Genomic DNA, 23235 nt, shown 5'->3' with positions numbered 1-23235 from the left:
TTAGGCTGAAATCTTGCACACCTCACTGTTCCATTTGCTAAAACAATCAGAAATCATCATGTTAATGTTGACATGTAATGTCACTGATATGTTTCAGAGTCAACACTTAAAAAGACAAAGGAACAGTGGAGCTTATCTTCTGATTGCCATGGTTTCATGCTGCCTTCAGACTGGAGACAACAAACTTCATTTAACACATTTGCATGACACAGTCTTTGCAGTCACAAGGATTACGAACTGTACTATATTACCTGATTCTGCAGAATCTATTTAATGTTGACCATACCAGGCAATAAGGAGAACAGATCCAAAGTATGGGTTAATCTTTTTTGTTGCTACTGAGTTTTTTGAAAACAGGTAACTATATTTTACAAAAAGAATCCAGGCATACAAGAGCATAAACAGGAAAAAGTAGGCAAAATAGGGTCATATATTCAAGCACATACACATGTGGGTATGACTCTATCCCCCTTGAAAGAGAAGGAATATACATTTTTGCTTATTTTTGTATGGGTACTTTGTGGATGTAGCTCAGATCTTATTTTGGACAGTATATTTAGCTTCCAATCCTTTGCCATTTTACTGTTCCTTAAGTCTGAATTTCTTTTCAAGATTAAAATGGTGTGTTTAAAGGCAATATTCATCACTTAACTGCTACACTGTCTCTGTCAATTAATTCTGTAATTTCATCAATAATATCACTCAAGCATCTGAAGAAGCAAACCCATAATTGTGATTCAATTGCTCCAGAAATTTAAGGAAGGTTCTCTCAGGGAATGTTGTGAACACATTGTTTCCTGCTTATTTACAGGAAAAAGTGCAGAAAGTTTCACAGGCTGACTGTTGCCTGTAGAGTTACAAGTACATGGAGTATGTGGAGACAAGTAAGAACTGCTAATACTAAGCCCATCTTTGTCAAGCACTGTTTAGTGAAATCAAAATGGTCCCTGGAAAACCTCTGGCACTTTGGGCTTGGTGGGCTTTGCAATGTGCTATAAATATTCATGAACTAATGAAGTACCCATAGGGAGTGTTTACATTTGAATAGACCAATCAAAGGCAGATGAACACACAAGCTCCAAACCTGGAAATTTCTTATTTGGAAAAGAACTACCGCATGAAAACCTAATATGGCCGTAACACCCCTCAAACCCCAGGAGGAAAGAGGCACTGGAAGGGAATTCAAAGTATTTTTTTTTGGTATTTAAACTTTGTTTGACATTGAAGCAAAAGACTTGCAGGGGAAACACTTTGAAGGTATGTCCTTAAAGAGCTAATGCATGAGTGTCTCCACCATGCTTCTCTTGATTGCCTTTTTGAGAAAATTTGCAAAGAAAATAATTCTCCCTTCTAGCGACAGAAGTCTCAAGTCTCAGGAACACAAGTCTGAATTTTTTAAATCTTGGAATATATGGAAAAATACTCAATGCACATACTGGTGTACGCTAATATCCATATATCTATCTGAAACAGAAAGCACAGTAAGGGTTCAGGAAAAAAAGCACTCTAATAATACTTGCAATGCATGCAGCTCTATCTAGTTCCCTCAAAACATATGCATTAATTACAATCCTAATACCTCTGGCACACATATTGTTATCATCATCCTCACTCACGAGATGGAGAGCATGCATGGGTAAAAGTGGAGCAAGTTAGTATCTGACCTCCCAACTGAATTCAGCTCTCCTGACTCCTAGGCATTTGCTCTGACAAAAGCAACCTGACTACCCGCTAAGGACTAAGGCCAACATTACTGAATGTGGCACCTGTATTTAGGCATCAAAAGTGTTTTGCTGAAACCTGAAACGAGGCTATGGCTGCTTGGCACCTATGCTTTTATCAAGGTTCCTAACTTGAGGCATTTACGACCTGATTTCTTGATGTACTCAGCACCAGCATCTTGCACTGGCCTTAACTGCAGCTGGATGTGCTCAGCACCCTCTCAGAAACAGGCCATTGGGTTTGAAAATGTTGGCCTAAAGCTTTGATTGTTAATTGGATTTCAGGTAGGCTTCTTTTTAAGAAGAGCTGACAAAGTTATTCCCTGCTGGCTCCTGGCCTTTGGGGCCTAGAAAGCCAGCATCTATGTTCCACTCCTCACCCTAAGAGTTTGGGGACCTAGAAATGCCAGAACTAAACTCCAATTTCACTTAAAAAAATGTTTTGATGTGTTTTCTGTGTGAAGAAAACATCTTTGAAAATCTCACTTCACCTGCAGGTTTGAAAGTTTTGTCCCTGTTTTTGTGTAAAGAGTATAAATTATGCATGGTCTCCCCTGCTGTCATGGAAGGCTTGCCGTTGGGACCTACATGATACACAGACTCAGCTACTATGGGGTCCTTGGCCAAACAATCCTATATGGAGGTAGTGGTGCCACTGCTGCTATGGCTGATGCTATTCCCACACCAATCTCTTTCCCAGCTGGCCTCAGGCGGACTCTGCCACAAGGAGAAAACCCCAGCCCAGGTTAATTAGCAGTTTTCTCTAGCTGACCTCCAAATGAGAGAATATAGTGTTTGAATCCCAGCTCTGCTACTGTCTCCACTAAAGGTCTCAGTCAAGTCTTTTAGCTCTTGAAATAGCCTAGAGCTTGCTTAGTTCTGCTCTGGCTCAGGTCAAGAGGATTTTAAAGGCCATTTAAAAATGTTGAGATCTTTGGGAGCATTTTACAATGCAGAGATCTTTTGAAAGTTTAACCCTTAAAGAAATGAGGAAGAAACTGAAAGATTAGTTTCAACAGTGCTAACCTTAGAACATGAAAATGTTAAAACTGGACATTCAGAGAGGGACACCCATAAAGCTACATAAAACTTCTGGAGACTGCTGCCTCTGCCCTGCTCTGCTTCAGCTGCTTGCACCGGGAGCTGAGAATGTTCTCCTGCTGTTTTAAGTGACATGAGTAACATCTGCTATGAGTGATTCATGCTTTCTTTCATCCTTTCCCTGGGGAAGGAACTGTGTATTTCATTTTGGAAGAGCTCTGTTGTTGTGGGGTGGGGTTTTGGGGAAAGTTTAGAAATCTACATGCAGGTACATGTCTATATGAGAGAAGGGACCCTTTGGCAGCTCTAGGTGCACCCTACTCTTAAAAGCATATGTTGAGGACATTCATGGTAATACTTAACTGCTGTGGAAGTCTGTTCCACACTCCCAGGCCACTCTGTGAGGAAGTTCTAGCTCCTGTGCAAACAAGCTTCAGGTCTTTGATAAAACCACTCACAAAGCAGGGCTGTCAACTACCGTGTTGTTACCAAACGGGAAGAACTTCTCAGGTGATCTCTGAGATGTACTGGACCCAGTCCACCAAGAATATTAAGGATTGAGTCTTAGAGCACAACTGGACAAACATGTAGTAAGGCAGTGTAGACAGCAAGAGAGCAGGTTGAATATGCTCCTGGTCTCCTTTGCTACTGAGGAACACTGCTGCAGCTCTCTGTATTAGCTGGAACGTCCTACAGGCTGATGGCTTCATGCCCAGGTATTCTGCGCTGATGGAGTCCAGACGGGAAGCAGCAAGGGCGTGAATCACTGAGGCCAGGTCCCTTTTGAACAGGATGGGAAGCAACCACTGATCCAATTATTTCTTGCCCTAGTTTTCATGTCCGTAAAGTGGGGACACTTAACTACCCCAGGGGCAACTAATTATTAGTCACAAAATGTTAAGTAAATGCTTTAGTTCACCAAAAAGAAATATAATTTTTGTACTGGGCAAAATGGTCCTGAGAGGTTATGTAATCTTGGCTAGTATCATATTCAGAACTAACTATCATCACTGAAAAAACACTGATAAAACCTGTACAATTATTCAGCAATTCTACGAGACATTGGTACCTCTCTGACCCAGCAACATCTAAAAAAAGTCTAAAATGAATCCATTCACTCTGGGTAACACCCCACAAGAGTGTCTCATTCCTCCCCACAAACACCACGATATGTTGTGTTGACTATGGAAGTAACACTAGGACTGGAAATAGGAAAGGAACAGCTACTCCTCATCAGAGACAAGGGAAGCTCAAACACCTATTCAAACAGCTAAGCCTAAGTCCAAAGACTAAGGCAAAAGAAACAGGCACTGGAAATAAGCATGAGAAGAAAGGGAAGTTTTCATAAGCACAAATTACTTCATCATAATTTAATGAAATTCAATATTAAGTTAAATTAGTGATAAGTTTCTTTACTTCCTTATTAATTAAAGGTTCAGTATTATGGATGATGGATGGAGAAGACTGTTCTAGTTATATCTACCCTGTACAGAGAACTGTATGGTCATACTCCAGGTGTTCAGTTAGAAGAGTTTCAACTTTTGGGAGACATCTAGGCACCTACCTTGCAGCTTCCTTATCTGATACCTAGATGGGATATATTTCTGATTTTAAAGATTGTTACAAGCCTATTTCTGAAAAGCCCTTTTGTATTAAGCATGTGTTATTAAAAGCTTTCCATTCTAAAGAATAAACATTTTTAGGGACATACTTTTTCAATTCCATTTCAGAAGCGTAAATACACCACATAGCCTTTTGAACATGTAAGTATGAAAATTCACAACTCGGAACACTCTTAAAACATACACTTCTAACTGTTACAGAAGGTTTCCATTTGCTTCCTTTCCATGGAGGTAGTATCTCCAAAAATGTAAAGCTGGTTCAACAGCTATGGAGCTCAAAGCCATTTAAAGGAAGTGTCAAAGGTAGGAGAAGGGCAAGCTATGGAGATGATCTTAAAACAAAGAGCAAATTCCTGTAAAATCTCATTATTCCAACTTAAAGGTTGAGTAATACATTGCAGGTTTGATTTTCAGGACTGGTCATTTACTTTCTGTTCTCACCAGAATGTGGTCCTATGGGATTGTCTTGCATTCCTAACAGGGGTCTGGAGTGAAATCATGGAAACCTCTGAAGAGAGTCCTACTTGTTTTTTGCATTGAGAAGATTGGTAATGAGGGGATAGTAACTTCCCCAATGTGAGATGAACATAGTATGTGGGGATTCTTTTGTTCCTACAGCCTACTCTTCCCGGAACAAGAGTCAGAAAATGCTAAGCAAAGAATCGCACTGGGCCAAACACCAAGTTAAGCATCATTGTAATGCATTTATTTTCTGTATCCCTGAATTCATCGCCTTTAATTATGAGCTGTACTATACGTGTGGATAGGGCTTCTATGCTGTTGTGTTCTGCTCTGCTCTGCCTTGTTCATGTTCTTACTCCGCCCTACAGCCACAGAGTGCTGTCCGTGGCTTCTAATCTGAGATGATTAGCATCTCTCACGTATGGGAGGTGCACTTTAGATGCATGTTTAAATTAAAAGCAAGGAACCCTTCCTGACAGAGGGAATACATACACGGTTACGCTGCAAGCCCCAACACAAACCACAGTAATGTGAAAAGATAGAGAAACATAACCTGGAGGCTAGTTGCCAAAGATTCCACTGCTTCAGCTGGTAGATAGCCTGAACAAAGCGATGCCTTCTAGAATAGGTTTTAAATTAGAGTGGGCTCGAGATCAATGTATTTTCAGCAAAAGCAGACTCCAAAGGTCAGTACCTACTGCTCTGCCTAAGTGCTTTGCTGCCCTTTCACCAGCCTGGGTAGATAACTGGAGGTAAGAGCAGAAAGCCAGAGATCCCAACAAATAAATGCAAATGGCATGATGGTACTGCATTTTTTTAAACATAATGCATTCTCAACTGGGGTGGGGCTACCTAAGTTAATTAAAATAATAAACATAATGAATTAAGTGAATAAGAAAATGAATACCTTTTCCTTTTTGCAAGTGCACAAAAGCCAGAGAGAGGCTGTCTCTAAGGGTATGTAGATGTGGTCTATTAAGAGCCTTCTGCAGCATGGAACAACCAACACACTGATTGTCACCTAGCCAATGTAGAACATAATTTGTCTCTCTGTAGCAACACCCTTTTGTGCCCTTCACTAGAAAACCAGGTGCCTCAGTTATGTTGAAGTTTTAATGAATTAGGCTTAGATGGAGAGAGCAAAATCTTGCCCTCAGTCTTGGGCAGGGACGAATTTTGAGTGGAAAAACATGTGCTTTTATTACAATAAAAAAGCTGAAGGCAGCTGCTTGGGACTCCATGTATTTTGAAACAAAAGTGTATTTTAGGGGGGACAGACTAGTAAGGAGGTGATTGTACACATCACAACTACACCTGGATTTCTGTATATTTTGCATTTTCAGAATTCAGTTACCTATTCTGCCTTTTTAAAATCCAGTCTGAATTCTGCTGTTAAAACTAATGTCTAGCCTCTTGTTCCCGTTTCTTTCTTTTCATAATTGTCTTTTGCATATCTGCCCCTTCTCTCTTCCCAAGTTTTTATTTTTCTTTTTTCCTTTTGGTCTTTCTTCCCTAACAATCTCTCCTTTCTCTTTCCAGAAACTGCTGATGTCTCTACTTCTCCCTACTTCCTCATTTTGATTAATCAGTGATGAACAACAAAATTTGTGAAAATCAGTAAGCCAAAAATACTTAAATATTTTTTCCTGAAAAAGCAGTTTCACCTTATTGGAAACACTTTGCAAAAAAACCCAACAAGTATTTTGACCAAAAAATAAAAGAAAATGATTCCACAAAAACCATGCTGTGAAAGAAGCACATACAACAAAATTAGTTTCTGACCTTTCCTCATTCCACTCAGTTTCTACTTTATTTTTCCCACAAGTCCAATAACTTTCTACACAACCCAGACCATTTTCTGTCTTCAAAACTCAATCTTGCCTCTTTCTGTCCATCACTATGTATGAGTGTCTTTGTCCCTAAACGTCCAACTTTTTATTTTCTTTTCCTTGCCCTCCTCTTCCACTTTGGGTCAGAGCTTGCATGCAATACCTGGTACGGACAGTAAACGAAACAGATTTGGATCTATTAAAAATAGGAGAGAGATACAGCACAGGCACCTTGGAGCGTTACAGGTATGGTACTGCAGGTACTACAGGAGCTCCCATGACCTAGAGGTCCACCAAGAAAGAGATAGGGAAGGCTATCAGAAAGGCTTTATTCCATATTGTTTTCATGCAGAAAGAAATTAGGAAAGAGAAAACGCAGTGCAATCGATATAAATACCAATCTCTCACACAATGAATTAATGCATGGTTTAAACGCTGATTTCTTTTTTCTCCAAAGAAATATTTCATATCATCATGCCAAACATTAATATCAGGTTTCCAGCATGTAAAACTTTCAGTAAGTGAAATACTAAATGGGCATACATGTGTACATGCCTCACTAGCCTTTTGCCTCTGTTGATGAGATGAAATCCAGCTCTGGTCCAAAGCAAAATTAATTGTGGACACCTTAGTCAAAGGACTTAGAGATGGGGGCCCATGCTATAAAAAAACTACTGAAAAACCTTAAGTGCTAAAAAATCTCTTCATTCCAAATAAAAATCACATGGCGGACAGTGTAGGAAAGGCCTTACTGTACAAACACTTCTCCTTGTTTCATCCCTATAGACCATTAGAGACCCTGAAAATTTTTCCTCTGTCAACCTATCTTAATACTTCAATATAAACTAAAATAATTTAGAAACAATCTTCTGCTGCTGTCTCAAAGTGTAACACCGCATCAGGAATAACACACCACCACTTCTCATTGCAAGACAAGCAGTGCAGAATGTAAATAATCCCTTCATCCAAAATTGTTTTCAGATCTTGTTCAACATTTATTTCTTCCTCTCCATCCTTTTGTTTACCATTAGTAAACAGTATCATTACAAGTCTGAGAACAGCACACAAGAAGACAATGTACCATTCATTTGACCCTATTATTTTTTTTTCCCCACCAAGTTAGTATTTATGGGAAATGGCCAGCAGGTAAACCAAGATAAATTCTGCCTACTTCCCTCCTCCCCCCATCCCTACACTCCTACTTCAGTGCTTAGCTTTTCACATTTAGAGACAAAAGAATACACTTATTTTCCACTTCACTGCTTGAGTAAGTGTTTTATGGATATCAAACAGAAAAACAGGATGCCCATTTCTCTCTCCTCCAGAATATCTTGAGCTGCAACAACCTACAGAGCAAGAATCCAAAGGTGGCTCCCGAAATTCAGGTCTGTACCAGGTGGCTTTCTGCCAGCACCTTTTTGAAGCAGCATGCGTTGAATCACCTGCTATTTCTCTTGTCCTTCCCTCATTCCCATCCTGATGATGAGCAAGTATCAGAGGAGGTCATGGCAAGTAAAGCTTTGAACTCAGCTATCAAATACATAATGCTATTATAACCCCCAGGTAACAAGTGTGGTACCTGCAGCTCTGTTTGGAAGAAGAACTTCTGTGGACACTGTGTGCAGTCATAGATCTTGTCCTCTTGTCCATGCGCTGAGAAAATGTGCTGCTGCAACTTGTTTGCTTGGACAAACACTGGAATATTAGACAAACAACAAGCTTTTCATTATTTCACATTGCAAGTGAAGAGTTTTTTATAAACAATTTCCCATTAACACTCAGCAATTCCAAGAGGTAACATTAGGCTGGCGCACTCTGATTTCACATTACGCTGTTGCTATAATGGGTACCAACGAACACTATTTATCTACAAAGTGTGATCCTTCTTCTAAAATGAATGAATTGAAACAGATGCCTGGTTTAAAAAAAAATACAAAGAAAAAAAGAGACCCTAACAGGACAACCAATGAAGATTTGAAATTTAAAGAATTTAAAAATGCCATTTTCTCTTCAGAATTATTTCTTCATGCTTACTGCACTTTGATTGAACACACACAAAACTTATTTCCTAGCAACCAACAGGTTTGAAAAGCATAGATGCCAAAGTCCTGTTTACTCTATGTGCCTAAAGTTAAAGCTAACAAACAGCTCTGTATTTAAATGTGTTAATGCTAAAAATTATATCCCACAGCTACATTGGGGCAATGTCTATAAATGTGAAACAGAACTGCAGGTAAATTCTCTTTGGATACTTTAAGATCAACTCTGCCTACACACTGAATGCAAGGGTTTCAATAATATAAACATGTTCAATTTTAATGACTACAAAACAAGGCCCTAAGACTGTGTAACAGTTTACCTAGGAGACATACTATTAATAATTAAATTGTATATGCCAGAGGCAGAGTTTGGGTTGGCAGCACTGACTTCTGATGGATGCCTGGTGCACTGTGACCTAAAAAAGTTTGCATCTACAATATTAATCTGTATAGGCAAGGAAAGGATTTATTAAAGATGCTGGCATTTGACTTTGACTCCACTCCTAATCATTAAAATTATTCTAATTGCAAAGCAACAAAAACCATCAGAATATTGTTCTTCTGAGTCATACATTTTAATCACATTTCTCATTACCCTGAAAAAAAAAAGATCAGATTCCATTTTCCATATAAAACTTATATTGGTGATTTTTACTTCTTGTTAATATTCTAGCAAGACATGCTGAAATAATTTAATGGCATATTGCTAATAAAACACCATTGTTCATGATTAATGCTCGGTGTCTATTTACCCCATCAGCAAAAAGGAAAAAGTGTTTCATACAGATTGGAATCGACTTATCTCCATACTCTTCAACACGTTTTACAAGGCTACTGGCTCAAACATTAAAGGATTAGTTTTATCAGGGATCTTGCTCACAAGGAGAACCGTTAGTGGGTACTTCTTAACTATGCAAGTTTTTATATTGTGTTTACAACTCCCCCAAACTTGGAAATCGAAGACCCATGGTATTACACTAAAAAAAGATCATGTCATAATGTGTACACAAAGACAAGGGAAAAAAATTAGTAGAATCAGTAATAAAACTAAAAAACAAAAAAAAAGCCTAACTGAAAGAATTATTGAACACAGATGCCTAACAGGCAAACTGTTTACGGCAGTACTATCCACGCTCAGACATTACTATGACAAGCTGCGCAGTGAAGATGAACTCTGTATTTTTTTAATTTTATAACCCACAGAAATGTGTGAAACCTGAACACAGTGAGGTAATAATCATCACCAGCCACTGTATCTGAAAGATGAAAAATTCAACTTTAATTTTCCTCTGTAGCACGCACTCAGGTTTTATTGGGAGAGGAGCTGCCAAACAAAGAGAAGTAAAATGTGAAAGTATTAAAGGGTCTATTTGCCTATCAATGAAAATCCTTCACTCCCATTAACGGAGAACAGAAACCTTGAATGGCTTCCAGAATTAGCATGCCATTGATGCAAGAATACCCAAAGTGTGTTTTGTCATGTTTGTGATTATCTTTGATTTTCATCTTGTAAAGCAAAATTGGGCATGTAAGCTACATATTAACGCTTATGTTTTAGGTTATCATTTTATGAAATGTTCTATTAAGAAGTCCTTAAAAAACCTCACAACAACTCTGTAGGCATCCTTTTAATGTGTTTTCATTTCCAACAACAGCATTTTTCTGTTCCTCATTATGGCCCAAACACTGCAGTGCTTAGCCCTACTGGGTCAAGTTATTTTCTCACTTGGGTTTTACTACTGAATAACACCACTGACTTGGGGAGGATTATTCCACACTTGGACTTGTGTCAGGGGAGAGCAGAACTTGACTTGTGGCAAGACAGCATGGTTTGCTTTCTAAAGCACATTACAAGGGTGTTTCTTCTCACCACAAGCCAACAAACATACGCAAGCGGGCTTTCTTACCCGATCAGAGGAGAATGCTGCTGCACAGGCTACACCTAGCAGCCCTTGCCCATGGGGCCAAGTTCTGCTCTGAGTTATATAGTTTTAGATGAAACATCTGTAGCTTTAAAGCACAAATTTATGGGCAGTTTTAACCTCAGCAAGTTTGGAACATGAAGGTAATGAACGTGATACTGTGGAAGGTAACACTATCACTTCTGTAATTATAACCCCCTCAAACTTCCGATAGAAGAGCCTGACCTTCCAAAGAGCTCAGCTTTCTAAATGATTTCTAATCAATATTACTAATGAGCACAAATGTAATGTTCCCTCCTAAAACTGACCTAAACTCAGCCCATGACACAGTTGTAAGTGGAGTTCTGCAAGAGCATGACTGGGACAAACAGTGATGGCCTCCTACCTGTAAAGCACACCGGACATTTGAAGGTGCCCCCCATGCCTTCAAAGCTGTGCTCTATCAGGTGGCACTGAAGTTTGGCAGGAGAGTCGAACGTCTGATTGCAGAGTTTGCATTCATGGTTCAGTCCTTCATCTGTGGGAGAAATCAAAGGAAAAGTGAAATTCACCACAGCCCTTACCAAAGAGCAAGTCCGACACGATCTATGAACTGAAGAGACTTTTTGTTTTCCTAAGGTTAGGAAACTGGATGCCCCTCAGCATCTACGGCTGCCGAAGTATTCTCTTACCTGGAAGGTTTCAGAATGTACAAAGCTTAACTGCGCATTAAAAGCACAGATTTTCCACATACAATTAGCACCAAACAGGAATGCAGAGCATTAGACTTCGGCAGGAAATGATGAGTAGGACCTGAAACATTATCTCTTAGCAGAGCCACTCGATCACAACCGGGTACATTTGCAAAACAGCGCGTGAGGAATTTAACGCTGATCACACATCATCCCGTCTACCACGGGTAAGAACTGCAAACGCATGCATTTTTGGCCCTCTGGCTGACATGGAGTTTCTCATAACCAGCGTAAGAGGGGAGGGTAGTTTATACCCTCACATCACTCCTGCTCCACGTTTCCAGTCCCAGGAGCATACGCGAAACCTTTTGCAAGCCGCAGGATTTCCCAGCTCCCTTTCTGACAATCCCAGATTTTTTCCCCTTTATTTGCATTTCTCCTCTTAACAGCTCAGAAAAGTCCCCGTGCACCTCCTGATGCAGCTTTCCCGTCAACGTCCTGTGGCTTTAAAACCCTTCCGACTCCCCGCTGCTTGTTCCTCCGCTTCCTCCCATTGTCCTCCGAAGGCCGGCTGGTGCCTGGCACCAGGTTCCCTTCCTGAGGGTGCTGCAGGATTCATCCACGCCGCCATGAGGGCTGTCATCGGCTGTCCTACTTAGAAACAGTTGCTAGGTAAGAAGTGGCTTCCAGCCCTGCTGCAGAGGCCTCAATTCCCACAGCGCCGCTTAGAAAAGGTCCTTCTGTATGTCACTGGTGTGCTACACGAGTAGCATTGATCTTGCAGGTAAATACTGTATCTGATTATTAAAAATCAAGCGGGAATAAAACGTTTGGCGACTGGCACAACTCCCTACCGTTTCTCAGGTGGAAAGGAGTGATTTAGGAAAGCGCCCTGCCCACCCCGAACACCTAAATGCCACGCTGCCTACCTCCTGCCGAACAGAGTGCTGCCTGCAGTGATTAGTGGCCATAATGACGGACGTTCGTGGTTGGCAGCTGCTGTAGACGGTGAGAGCAGAGACAGCGTTTTGTACTCCACATGACAATCCTCCCCACCAATGTAAAGAAAACATGACATGGTGCTTGTGCAGCTGAGCGGGGCCACACACCCTCCCAAAATGATCCTTAGTAACTTATCAGAAATGAAAAAATTGCAATGGTAGCCCTCAGCTTTCACTTCTTGTTACTCCGAAAGGTAAATTTAGCCTTCATGTAAGTCATGGCATCTTTAGCAAAGGGTGGGAATTTGTGGGCTTTAGACAGTGCAAGCTAAGCCAGGCGGTGGTGGGTGTTCTGCAGGTGGGACTACTGAAAACTACCGTCATGTGGTTTTCTGTGAGGTGTCAGAGCTTTTTATAATGAGAAGGGGCAGATGAAAACCAACAAAGCCAAAAGGTTTACACAAAATTGGGGTGGGGTGTTGCGGTGTCTCCTTTGGAGTAAACAGGTAAAAATACACTGACTACAAAAATTTCTACCCTGACAACAGTCCGTAACTGGAGAGCTCTCTCTTCACTGAACACCTAGCTCTCATAATGTTCATATATATGGTGCCTCCATTGCCTTTCATGGTAAGACTGTGTTTTTCACATAGCGACTGTGAGAGGAATGTAGGACCCCATTTTGGCTCTTTAAAATGGACACATTGGCATGTGGCTATTTTTTTAACTCTCTTGTGTTCCTGTCAGTCTTAGCGCAACAGAGTGGTACCACGAGTATAGACAAACATGGCCGAGCACCGCCAATGCGCTCACACAGCAAGCCACAGACTTCCCTTTGTCCTCTATCCAATCCTTCATTAAAACAGCGTTCAATGTTTCTGCCTACCTCCACATGCTGAAGAGCTATCAGAGGGGTGTGAAATGGCAGGCCTGCTCTGGGAGTCAGCTGAAAAAGGTTAGTGGTCCCGGTGATCCTGTGCCCACGGACTATTGCCACTGAGGTGCCTGTCTCTTGTTACCCACATCAGAAAGAAGAACTTTGCTGCTTTTGACTCCCAGCTCGCCTGACCGGGCACCAATTTATAGCTGGATCCGCTGAGGACGGCTGTCAGCACAAACTCAGGCAAAGGCTCAGGTCAATCTCAGCTGTTTTGCCACCACAGCCTCTCTGGAGAGACTAGAATATCGAGGCAGCGGAGCACAGGCTGCTGAGGTACATGTCCCATCCAGCCAGGCACACTGGTAGTCAGGTACCATTGGCTGAACGTTCTCTGTGCAAAAGACTCCCAGGGGCAGATTAGGGGTAGGTGACACCTTCTCATCAGGTAGGTGACACCTTTCGTAACTCTTCATAGATAAATTAGCAACCATTTATCAAATATATGCTATTTCCTCAGCAGGGAAAATTTTAGTGGATTCTCGAGTTGCCTGGGATGTGGGATTTTCCACCATCACTGACAAACCCTTCCAGTGTGTTTTGCTTTTGCTACTGCTGAGAGAAGACAAGTATGGCCCGCACAAGAACTGTCAAGGGGAGCATGAGGGAAAAGAACCTGGCACGCGTCAGTCTGTACATCTAAGAGAGACGGCCGCATCCTGTGAGACAGACTGTATGCTGCGCTCTCCCAACAGGCAGCAACCCACAGCTGTGGGCAAAGCTGCAGAACAGCGTACTGAAAAGAGGAGGAAGGCTCAACAAACCATATGTAAGTGCCTCTTCTTTCCTGAACTTGCAAATCAATTACGAGGAATGTACAGACTGCCACACGTGATCAGATAATTTCTCCTACATCCAAATCCTTGCCATGGTCGTTACCGAACAGATAGTTCTGAAGACAGTGTAAGTCCCCACAAAGGGTAATTATGAGCTAGAAAGCCTGTAGGGTGAATTTTCTTCATCACACTGTTTGTGCTGATACACACAGTCAAAGCAATTAGGACAAAGGGAGCTCCATCTCAGGATCTTCCACATGTCAAGGTGAAGATAATCGATGCCAATTCTCAAATCACAGAGTCACTGTTGGCAAAGTGTAAATGAACCATGCTAATCATTCTTGAGCATGGGAACACTGAACGAGGAGTTCTTCAAACATTCCAAGGGAGAAAGACTTCCTAAAAAGAAATATTTTTATATGGAGCTACAGAAGACAGAGAAGGCTTTTTTGTCTTTCCATTACCTTAGCTAAGGAGGAAAAAGTAGGAAGAAAGGCATGCACTCCTGATGCTGAAGCAAAACTAATTTTAGTTACACAATATTTATACTTGTTCAAGCAGAACTGAACCCCATTAAATGCGACCCTATTGTATTTGCCATATCACTCAGATCCGAGGCGATCTCCTGGTCACAGACATCAAAACTACTTTGATTACTGTATGTTGCAAATCCGATTTTCCTAAAGGCTTATAAACAGGGTTTGAAAAATCCCCTCACCCACTCGCCTGGGGCAGATAGGAAACTTCCCCAGGCAAGAGACATCAATTTGTGCAGAATCTAAGCTTTCTCTTAAAAATAAAATGTTTTTAGTCTTCTAGTTCTAAAGACGGCATTTAAAATGTGACTACATTTGTGTAACTAATAGAATAATTTTCTTCCTAAGTCCCACTGTTCAGGGAGTTATAAACCCCTCCCCTCACACTCTTTTTCACCCATTTTGTGCACATCACCTGCTCTGCGCTACATCCTCGGAACAAAGGGCAAGGTTCCAGTCCTTTAATTCAAGAACGCAAGACCAGCATGATTTAAATTTAAGGGAGACAGATAAGGTTACAGTATTGGCAGAAGAGCCAGGAGTGCTGGGTTCCATTCCAAACTCCGACACTGACTTACTCTTATCACCTTGAGCATGACAGTATGGCCTGTGTTTCTCATACTACCCATCTTTACAGAAGAGGTGTTAATTTTTAATTTCTACTTTAATAGGTTGACCTAATTAGTATCCCTTAAGACTTTTAATACAACTGGGACAGCGGAGCTGGAGAAAAGAGTCCAGGACTATCTACCATGCACAGAAGACCCAGAATCACTGCCATCTACCTTTGAAAAGGTTTAAGGTAACATGTGTGGGCACACAACTGCCTGCTTGCTTGGGTCACACAGCACTGCAGAAGTATGAGGGAACAAGGCTTTGTCCCTGCGCTCTGCTCTCCGTAGAGAATTTAAAAGCACAGCCAGCATTTTATCTCCCACTGGCATGAAAGAGCCAGGGTGTGGCAGCTCTTGCAAGGTGCCCGATGTGGAAAGAGGATGCAAAAGTCTCTGTTTACACGCTGGCCCCTGCCTAGCTCTTCATGTTTAGCAAACAATTTGATAGGGTGCTATAGAAGTGCAAAGTATGATATCATTAATAAAGGGTGGGTGAAATGTCACATTTTCAGTTTGCATTTGGGATAAATCTGAAATGGAATGGAGTGTCAGATACAGTCCAAAAGGCTCTCCTTCCCTGCAGAACAGAGCTACTGCTCTTTGCTCTTACTCAGGGGAAAAAAAAAAGAAAAAAAAAAAAGAAAAAAAAAGTGCTGAACAGCTTTAAAAAATTCAATCAAAATAATCTGCTCTTTGGAAAGGTGGCGGCTGACAGTAATTGGAAAATACTGTCTGACTCATTTATTAAAGTGAGATTCAGAGTCAATTGATTTAATAACCATTAGAATATTCTATTAAGGATATAATAGGTTGGCACAGCCCTATTTTTTATTAAGAGTTATAGGTAAGAAATAAGCAATGCTATGGAATTTTAGACAACTGCTGTATGGATTAGACTAAAAATATGGCTTGCAAAATAGGTATAAAAGCAGCAACTATCAGGAGGAGAAATAGGAAAGTACATTACCGTGCAAATGAGTTAGCTGAACGATGAAAAAGAAACGAACCTTTAATATAAAGCCCGCACTTTTCCAAATCTAACAGAAAACTATGCACTGCATTCCCTGATGTGGTACATCGTAAAACAAGTCAGCACGTCCTTCACATTATGGATCCAACAACTCCATAAGGAAGGCAAAAACAAAGTACCCACTGTACAGCACAGAACTGCTGCTTACTGTTGCCCTTACATGGTTAGGATATGAGTTTGGACATGGTTAAGACCTCGCAACGTGGATGAGGATGGTTTACCCACTGCTGGTAGACAAATGAGTTTGATGCATGCAGAATTTCTGCATAAGTAAATTACTTTCCATTTGTAATCTTTATTCAGATAGTGGGAAAAGGTAAACATGAATCAATTCTAAATAAATGCATTTAATATTCACATAAATGTTTAATATTTACACAAATATTAAATGTTTCAATGTGGGTAGGTAGATTTTAATTGAGGTTCAGCCCATTACCTCAGCAACTAACTTGATAACCAGCTATAAAAGCAAACAAAATCAGTCTTCGTGCTGAGCATATACTCACATTTGGGGATCCTCTGTCTTTGCACCGGCTACCCACGCTGCAGAGTTACTGAGTAACTTGTACGGCAGGCAAGATCCCCCCCACCCGCATCCCCACTTGAGGCACTGCTTTGGATGACCTGGCCCAATTTGTGTTACCAACTCAATGCACAACTTGTTCATTTCACTGAAGGCCCTGACATTTCTATATACACTTCAAACAAGTGAAACCCTTTAAGCAGCCTCTAGACTGTGTGTCCCATGTTTATGCTTCTTGCTCTTCAATAAAAACAAAACTAGAGCAGCTACAAGCAAATGTTCACTGGCTGACTTACATGCAGCTGTTAAGTCGGTAACCACTGGGGGACCTCTTATATTGTCTGATCAACACTACAGCCATTACTGAGTACCAATTTGTAACAGTTTATAAGTAACTCTTTCTCTTATTCACCCTCGAGATTGTCCAGAAGGGTCCTTCTGCCTTTTACTCTGAATAAATCTATAGGCAAAGGTCCAAAGATGATCATGTCCTCCTGGTAAATCATCACGAGGCTGGGTCCATGCTTGAAAGCATCTGCTAAGAAGTAAACTCTGCCCTCCACACACAACACAGGAATGAAATGGCCTGCAGTGCCTGTATTTTTTCAGGTCTAAAGCATGTACAGCTCCCACGTTCAATGTGTTTTCTTTATAATTTTTTTTACCAAGCAAACCATGCCCCTAAACCAATTTCTCCTTCTTCACATTGCTTCCACTCTTCCCCGAGTTAATTTTGCAGCACACATTTATAAACCAGGCATCTGAGGAGTAAGGAAGGAACGCCATGGATGACAGCTAACCCCTCAGCTACAACATCTCACACTGAAAACTGGGGGAGGACAAAATACACCATACAACACGATAATTTGCAGAGTATACAGCCCTTCGTGCTTCCTAGCTTATAGCGCTGTGTTTGTCTGCATCTTTTTAATTCTACCGGCCATACACCCACACACTCATCAGCCTCTCTGTGCCACTAGAGACATTCTCATTCCTGCTCGAAATTCGGTCTTAGGGTCCACTATGGTGAGTAAGTGCGTGACAAGTATCCTCACCTGCTAAGGAACACACAACACCTCTTCCAACCCTGGCAGCTGAAATGAAACAGTGCCTGAAGTCTCCAGCACCACGTTCAGAGTTTCTCCCTGATTGTAATAGTGCTTCTGTCATTTTCAATTTCTCAAACATTATCACAACACCCCCCCCCCCTCCCCCCCCCCCCATGAAAAACACTCTCCACCACGGTGTTAATTTTGGAAGCTGACATGAAAAGCATGGGAATATAGTGATAAAGAAGGAGACATAGTAAAGGTAAAGCATACAGCTGGAATTTGCAGCAGGAAGAAGAATACAGCTGGAATTTACAGCTGTGAGAAGAACCTGCCACGGAAAAACAAGGTTTTTTAAAGTCCTAACTAACGGTTCAATCCTGATGGGACAGGATGGAGGACTGGATGGAAAGACAGAAGTACACCTGTGTTTCTCCTGCAGTGTACAGGGCAGATCATCATGTGTTTGGAATCGGGAGGGTGGGAGAAGGAAATACCTTCCTCACCCTCTTGGCACTGTTGTCCTGCGTTTCCCTCTTGTGCCATACACTACTGCTCGTGTAGGCAGGCCTGCACGGTGGTCTGTGTTTCCTCTTAATACCACTTTTAACCGAAATCATGATGTTAGCTAGAGACTGGGAAACCCAAAACATCAGGCTGCAACCTGAGCAATGTCTCTCCTCTTGCTTTTTTCAGTTCGGAATGATTTTGGGGCAAGGCTCTGCCCATGCCTGAGGAAGGAGGTGGACAAGATGCAAGGAACAATCCTAAACTCTTGAGTCACCAACAACTGTAGCCTCCCACGGGGAAAGCTAAGACCAGGCTATGACTCTGCCTTGAAGGATACTGGCCAGCATCAGAAGGAAGAGGATGGGACCTGCACTGTGCTGTTGCGGCCAGGCCACGCCAGCTCCCAGCAGCACCAGGTAGGAAGCCTTATTCAACATGCAGGGAACAAATCCTACAGCCTTCTGCAGCGTATTGCTAAAGCTACAGCAAAGGGTGCTGATTGATGGAGTGACAAAGAGCTGGGATCCACCTCCTCAATTAAAGCAAAAGTTCATCTCTCCAGGGCCAGATTTTGAAATTAGATCTGCTTAAGGGAAAGCCAGTCTACTGCATCTTTCATTCCACTGTATTTTTGTCTGAAGCAAGGGATGCATTTCACTTCACCAACTGTTCACTTTTTTGCTTGGTTGCACTCACTTTGGCTGCTTGTAAGTGAACTCTTCTTACCACATGTGCCTTGTATGTTCTATTAAAGCCACAAATTGTCTGGCTTCGGTGAGGCTGGATGAAAAGAAAAGAAGGGCAACTGGCAGGGACTATTTCTTAATAACTGTCATGTTTTCAGCTCAAGTAAGAACAATTTAAGTACAGCAAATGCCCTCTCCATCAAAGAACAGCATTTTCTGGACAACTGGCTACCAGGAGAGAGTTCAGGAATTCGGCAACAGGGCTATTCACCAACTGATGGGACATGCATAATTTGCTACTCCTTGTCTGTAACTGCACCAGGAAAAGGTATTAAAATTTGTTCGAAAAAAAGTCCGTGTTGCATCACGTAGCTATATGTATACATTACAAGGTTACACTCCATCATTGCAATAAAATCGCATGTGATAGAGCTTATTTTGGAAACAATTTTACCATGGGATATAAAAAGAAATTTAAACCAGTAGGAATAAGCTGAGTGGTACGAGTTATTTGTAGACAGATGATCCAGCTCAACATTTACCTTTTCAAAAAGCACTTAGTGAGCGCTGACTAAAAACTCCGAAACTGATCCTTCAAATGCTGGCGTAACTAGCTCAGGGGAGCAGGCCTCCCATCTTACTAGACTCTTGTCTAGACTTTTCGTGGGACTAAATTCTGCCAAAGTGTGCAAGGTCAAGCCCTCCATCCTTACACTACACAGTGAGATAGGTATTATTATCTGCATATTACAGATAAAGAAACCAAACCCCAGAGCTGCTAAATGTCTGTTTTCCCACCCCAAACAGAGAATGAAAACTCTTTTACTAAATTCCACTGGATGAAGAATCAGGCCCTGCTTAATCTGCGCATCGTTATGAACACAGTGTCAGAACTGAGGTCAGAATTGAGTTTTTCTTTGTTCTCTTCTGTGAGCTAAGAGACCATTTCTTTCCAAGAAGAAAGTTTTCTGGACCAAATCTTCTCTAGTAAAGTCAAATTACAATTTGAATGGCTCAGAGATTGCCTGAGCAAAGTAGTTATTAACAATTTAATCAAACTGTAGGGGGAAAAACTAATAAAAATGTCACATTTGTAGTCAGAAGAATTAAGAACAGTAAAATATAAGTAAAAACTTCTGGCTTTTTTCGCATTGTTCATTCAATTTCAATATTTTTGTTCACTGTGTAGGCTACAGTTTCTTGTTCTTGCTTTCTGGTTGGAGAACCAGCTTTCTCTGTTACTTGGTGTTAAATGCCTACTAGTAATGCCCACTCATCTGGGACTTCTGGAACTGGTGGAAGTACAGGTATATCTATTTTTAAGTTTTGCACAAAGAAAACACAAATTGTTAAACTAGGAGAGAATATTTCATGTTGCATAAACTAAATGCAACCTGTTCTAAATTTAGGGGTACTGGGAAAATATCTTCTTGCAACGAGACAATCAAAGCGTCAATATTAATTCTACACCACAGCGGACCAGCAGTAGAAATTGTTTTGTACACAACTCTCATTAGGTATTTCTTTTGTTCTGAGTATACAGAAAGGGTCAAAGTTGCCTGCCTTCTTTTGGCACGAAGCCATTAGATGTCTGGAAGATAAAGTCTCTAAATGCTGAAATGCTGTTTATCCAACCTACAAAGAATTGCCTGGTTACTCTTAAAAGAAGGGGAAGAAAAAAGGAAAATGGAAAAAAAGAGTAGAACAGGATAGGATAGGATAGGATAGGATAGGATAGGACAGGACAGAATAGAATAGAACAGAATAGGAATAGAATAGAAATAGAAATAGAATAGAATAGGGCTTTCCTGTATTACTGGATATTTAAACTGATAGCATGAAGAAATAACAGTGCTCCTCATATTTCCTAATACATCAGATACTATTGATAATGTTTTCCAAATCTGAATGCCATTTTATGAGTCAAAGATTATTTGGCATCTTCTTGCATAGGTGAGGGACACTTTGAAATGAGCAGCAATTGCTGGGATATTGATCTAGCTCTTAAACTCACTTAGGGGTGTATCAACTTCCTGCTTTCTTTCCTCTTAACCTCCATCTCCTCACCCCCAGCCCTCAGAAAAATCAGGGAGGAAGAAGCGGTTCAGGCTGTTAAGGCCCTCAGGTCTATGCTGATAACTGGGCATTTAATTAGATTCTTTTCACTGGAGCAAACTGCTTTGCCAGTTAGGGGAGATCTCCTTGTACAGCAATGTATTAAAATGATAAAGCTCGATTTAATATAAAGAATTATTTATATTGCTCGTCTGACTTAGTTTGCTGTTTTATTTAGGAAAGCATGAGAAAGCTCAATTTTAATTTGCACTAATGTTTCCCTATGTCTCTCTTTGATCCTGCTCTAAAGCAAGCAAGCAGCTTTGGGCTCACATATCAAAAAAGGACCAGACTTCATTTTAAACCTACTCCACTCTCCTTCCCACCTTCTCTGTTGGCACTAAGACTTCACACTGAGCTGAACAAACAGCTGTTGGGATTTCTATAATAAAAGTTCTTCGTTTGTGGATAAGAGAATAATAAGGGCAAATTAGTTATTTTTCCTCTATTTGTTACATGTTTGTGGGTTGGTGTTTTTTTTTTAATTTTAAATGCCACTTTTACAGATACATTCCGACTCTTCATCAGACCTAATTCCTCACTGAAGCAAAGACACCATTTCCCACTATGCTAGCAATTGAGGAGTGGTACCTAAGAACATCCCCCCTCTCCAGTGAACTTTCAGGTAGCAGAATGGCAAAGTTATGAACATGAAATAATAAGGGAAAAAGAAGAAAAGCAACTGAGTAGAAGAAACAGAGAAGAGCAGGCTGAAAAGAGATGTATCATTGACAGGCAAAGACTGGTTGGGGAAGGAGAACAGACGTAGTAGCAAAGATAAAGAAAAAAGGGGGTAGACTGAAAAGGCTGATGGAGAAGAGGTGGTGAGCAGAAGAAGGACAAGGGCATGAAACCTAGCTGGAGGCGAAGAGGAACAACAAAGTCTCGATTTAACCCTCATTCGAATTTCACTGAAGAAATGCAGAGGAGCATACATTTCCAGACAGACCTTGAGTAATTCAGTGCAGCTCCAATGGCAATAATGATAGATGTATTTTTACAGCCAAATGTCTCAAGCCAACAATGTTACCACTATATAATTAATAACAATAAGCAATTAAAAAGAACAGCAGGTTACAAGTATAAGGCATCAAACTATATTACCAAAGGAAAAAAATACAGCACTATTATGAGAAAAATAAATGTATAGGCTGTCAAGTCAGTGTATATCCTCTCTAGATAAAACTTATAGAGCTGGAGAAAAATGTGGCATGACATTAAATGACTATGAGGTGATTAACATCAGTGAAAAACCAAAAAACACTTGTAAGACTCTGAGGAAATCAGAAATGTGCTATTAAGAACATGGCTGTAACAGCAAGAGAGAGGTGGCTGACCACTGTAAGGCATTAGCCTTTTACTAAGACATACTCTAATAAATAACTTACAAGACTGCATTTGTTGGCTGAAATATTCTCCAAAAGGCCCACTGAGTTTTCATTGTGTGTGTGTCAGTTCATTTAAATAAGAAGAGGTAGGGAAAAAAGAGGAACCCAAGAAGAAAGGGAGGAGCATTCAAACCACACTTAGCAGGAGCCAGGAGGAGGTGGTCAGGAGACGCAGGGTTTTGCTGGGGTTTCTTCCACCCCCTTCTTTCCCCGGGGGTTTGGGCAAGTGCCAAATTCCTCCTCTCCCTCTCTTTCATACACACACCCCCACACACCCGCACACCCCCCTCCCAGCCGTCTCCCTGAAATGCATTACTCAACACCTTTCCTTTTCAGGAGCCCGCTCAGCTTCTGGCAGCCCCGTTCACGCCAGGGCAGCAGCCGGCGGCCGCGGCCCCGCGCCGGGCTCCTGCTGCCGGCCCCCCGCCGCCGGCCCCCAGCCGGGCTGGCCCACCGGGGCTCCCGAGCCCCGGCCCCCACGCGAGTCCCGCCCCTCCGCCCGGCCCGCCAGCTACGGTCCAGCTGCCGGCCCCAGAGATGCTCCCGCGGGACCCGAACCGCCGGACCCGAGCCTCGGTCCCCGCAGGCCGCAGGCTGCATGGGCGGCGTGCCCGCTCCTCGGCAGGGACCCGCAAGGCGCCGTGCACGGCGTTTCCCCTTCTCCCGCCACGCGAAGTCCACGTCCCTCGGTGGTGGGCACAGAGGCCACGCGGGGCAGTGGCAGAGCTCCACAAGGCTGCGAGGGCTGGACTGGGCTCCAGCCATCTTGTAGTACGGCCAGGAGGTGTGCAATGGCCAAAACAGGCCGTCGGCCCCCCCCCCC

General features: G+C 41.8%; 1 protein-coding gene across 6 annotated transcripts in view; it reads right to left on the bottom strand.

The window, feature by feature from the left end:
* Positions 1 to 23235, bottom strand: part of ZNF521 (zinc finger protein 521) — a 232461-nt gene that overhangs the window by 20092 nt on the left and 189134 nt on the right. For all 6 annotated transcript variants that reach the window (XM_050891176.1, XM_050891177.1, XM_050891178.1 and 3 more), the window contains 2 exons: positions 11022 to 11153; positions 8255 to 8370 (listed from right to left, as the gene is read on the bottom strand). In XM_050891176.1, coding sequence (XP_050747133.1) covers positions 8255 to 8370; positions 11022 to 11153 — 248 coding nt within the window. The remainder of the gene's footprint in view (positions 1 to 8254; positions 8371 to 11021; positions 11154 to 23235) is intronic.

The sequence above is a fragment of the Gymnogyps californianus genome, chromosome 2 (genome assembly GCF_018139145.2).
Source record: "Gymnogyps californianus isolate 813 chromosome 2, ASM1813914v2, whole genome shotgun sequence".
Classification (NCBI taxonomy): domain Eukaryota; kingdom Metazoa; phylum Chordata; class Aves; order Accipitriformes; family Cathartidae; genus Gymnogyps; species Gymnogyps californianus.
The sequence above is the reverse complement of the archived record's forward strand: the minus strand, read 5'-3'. Positions and strand labels throughout refer to the sequence as shown.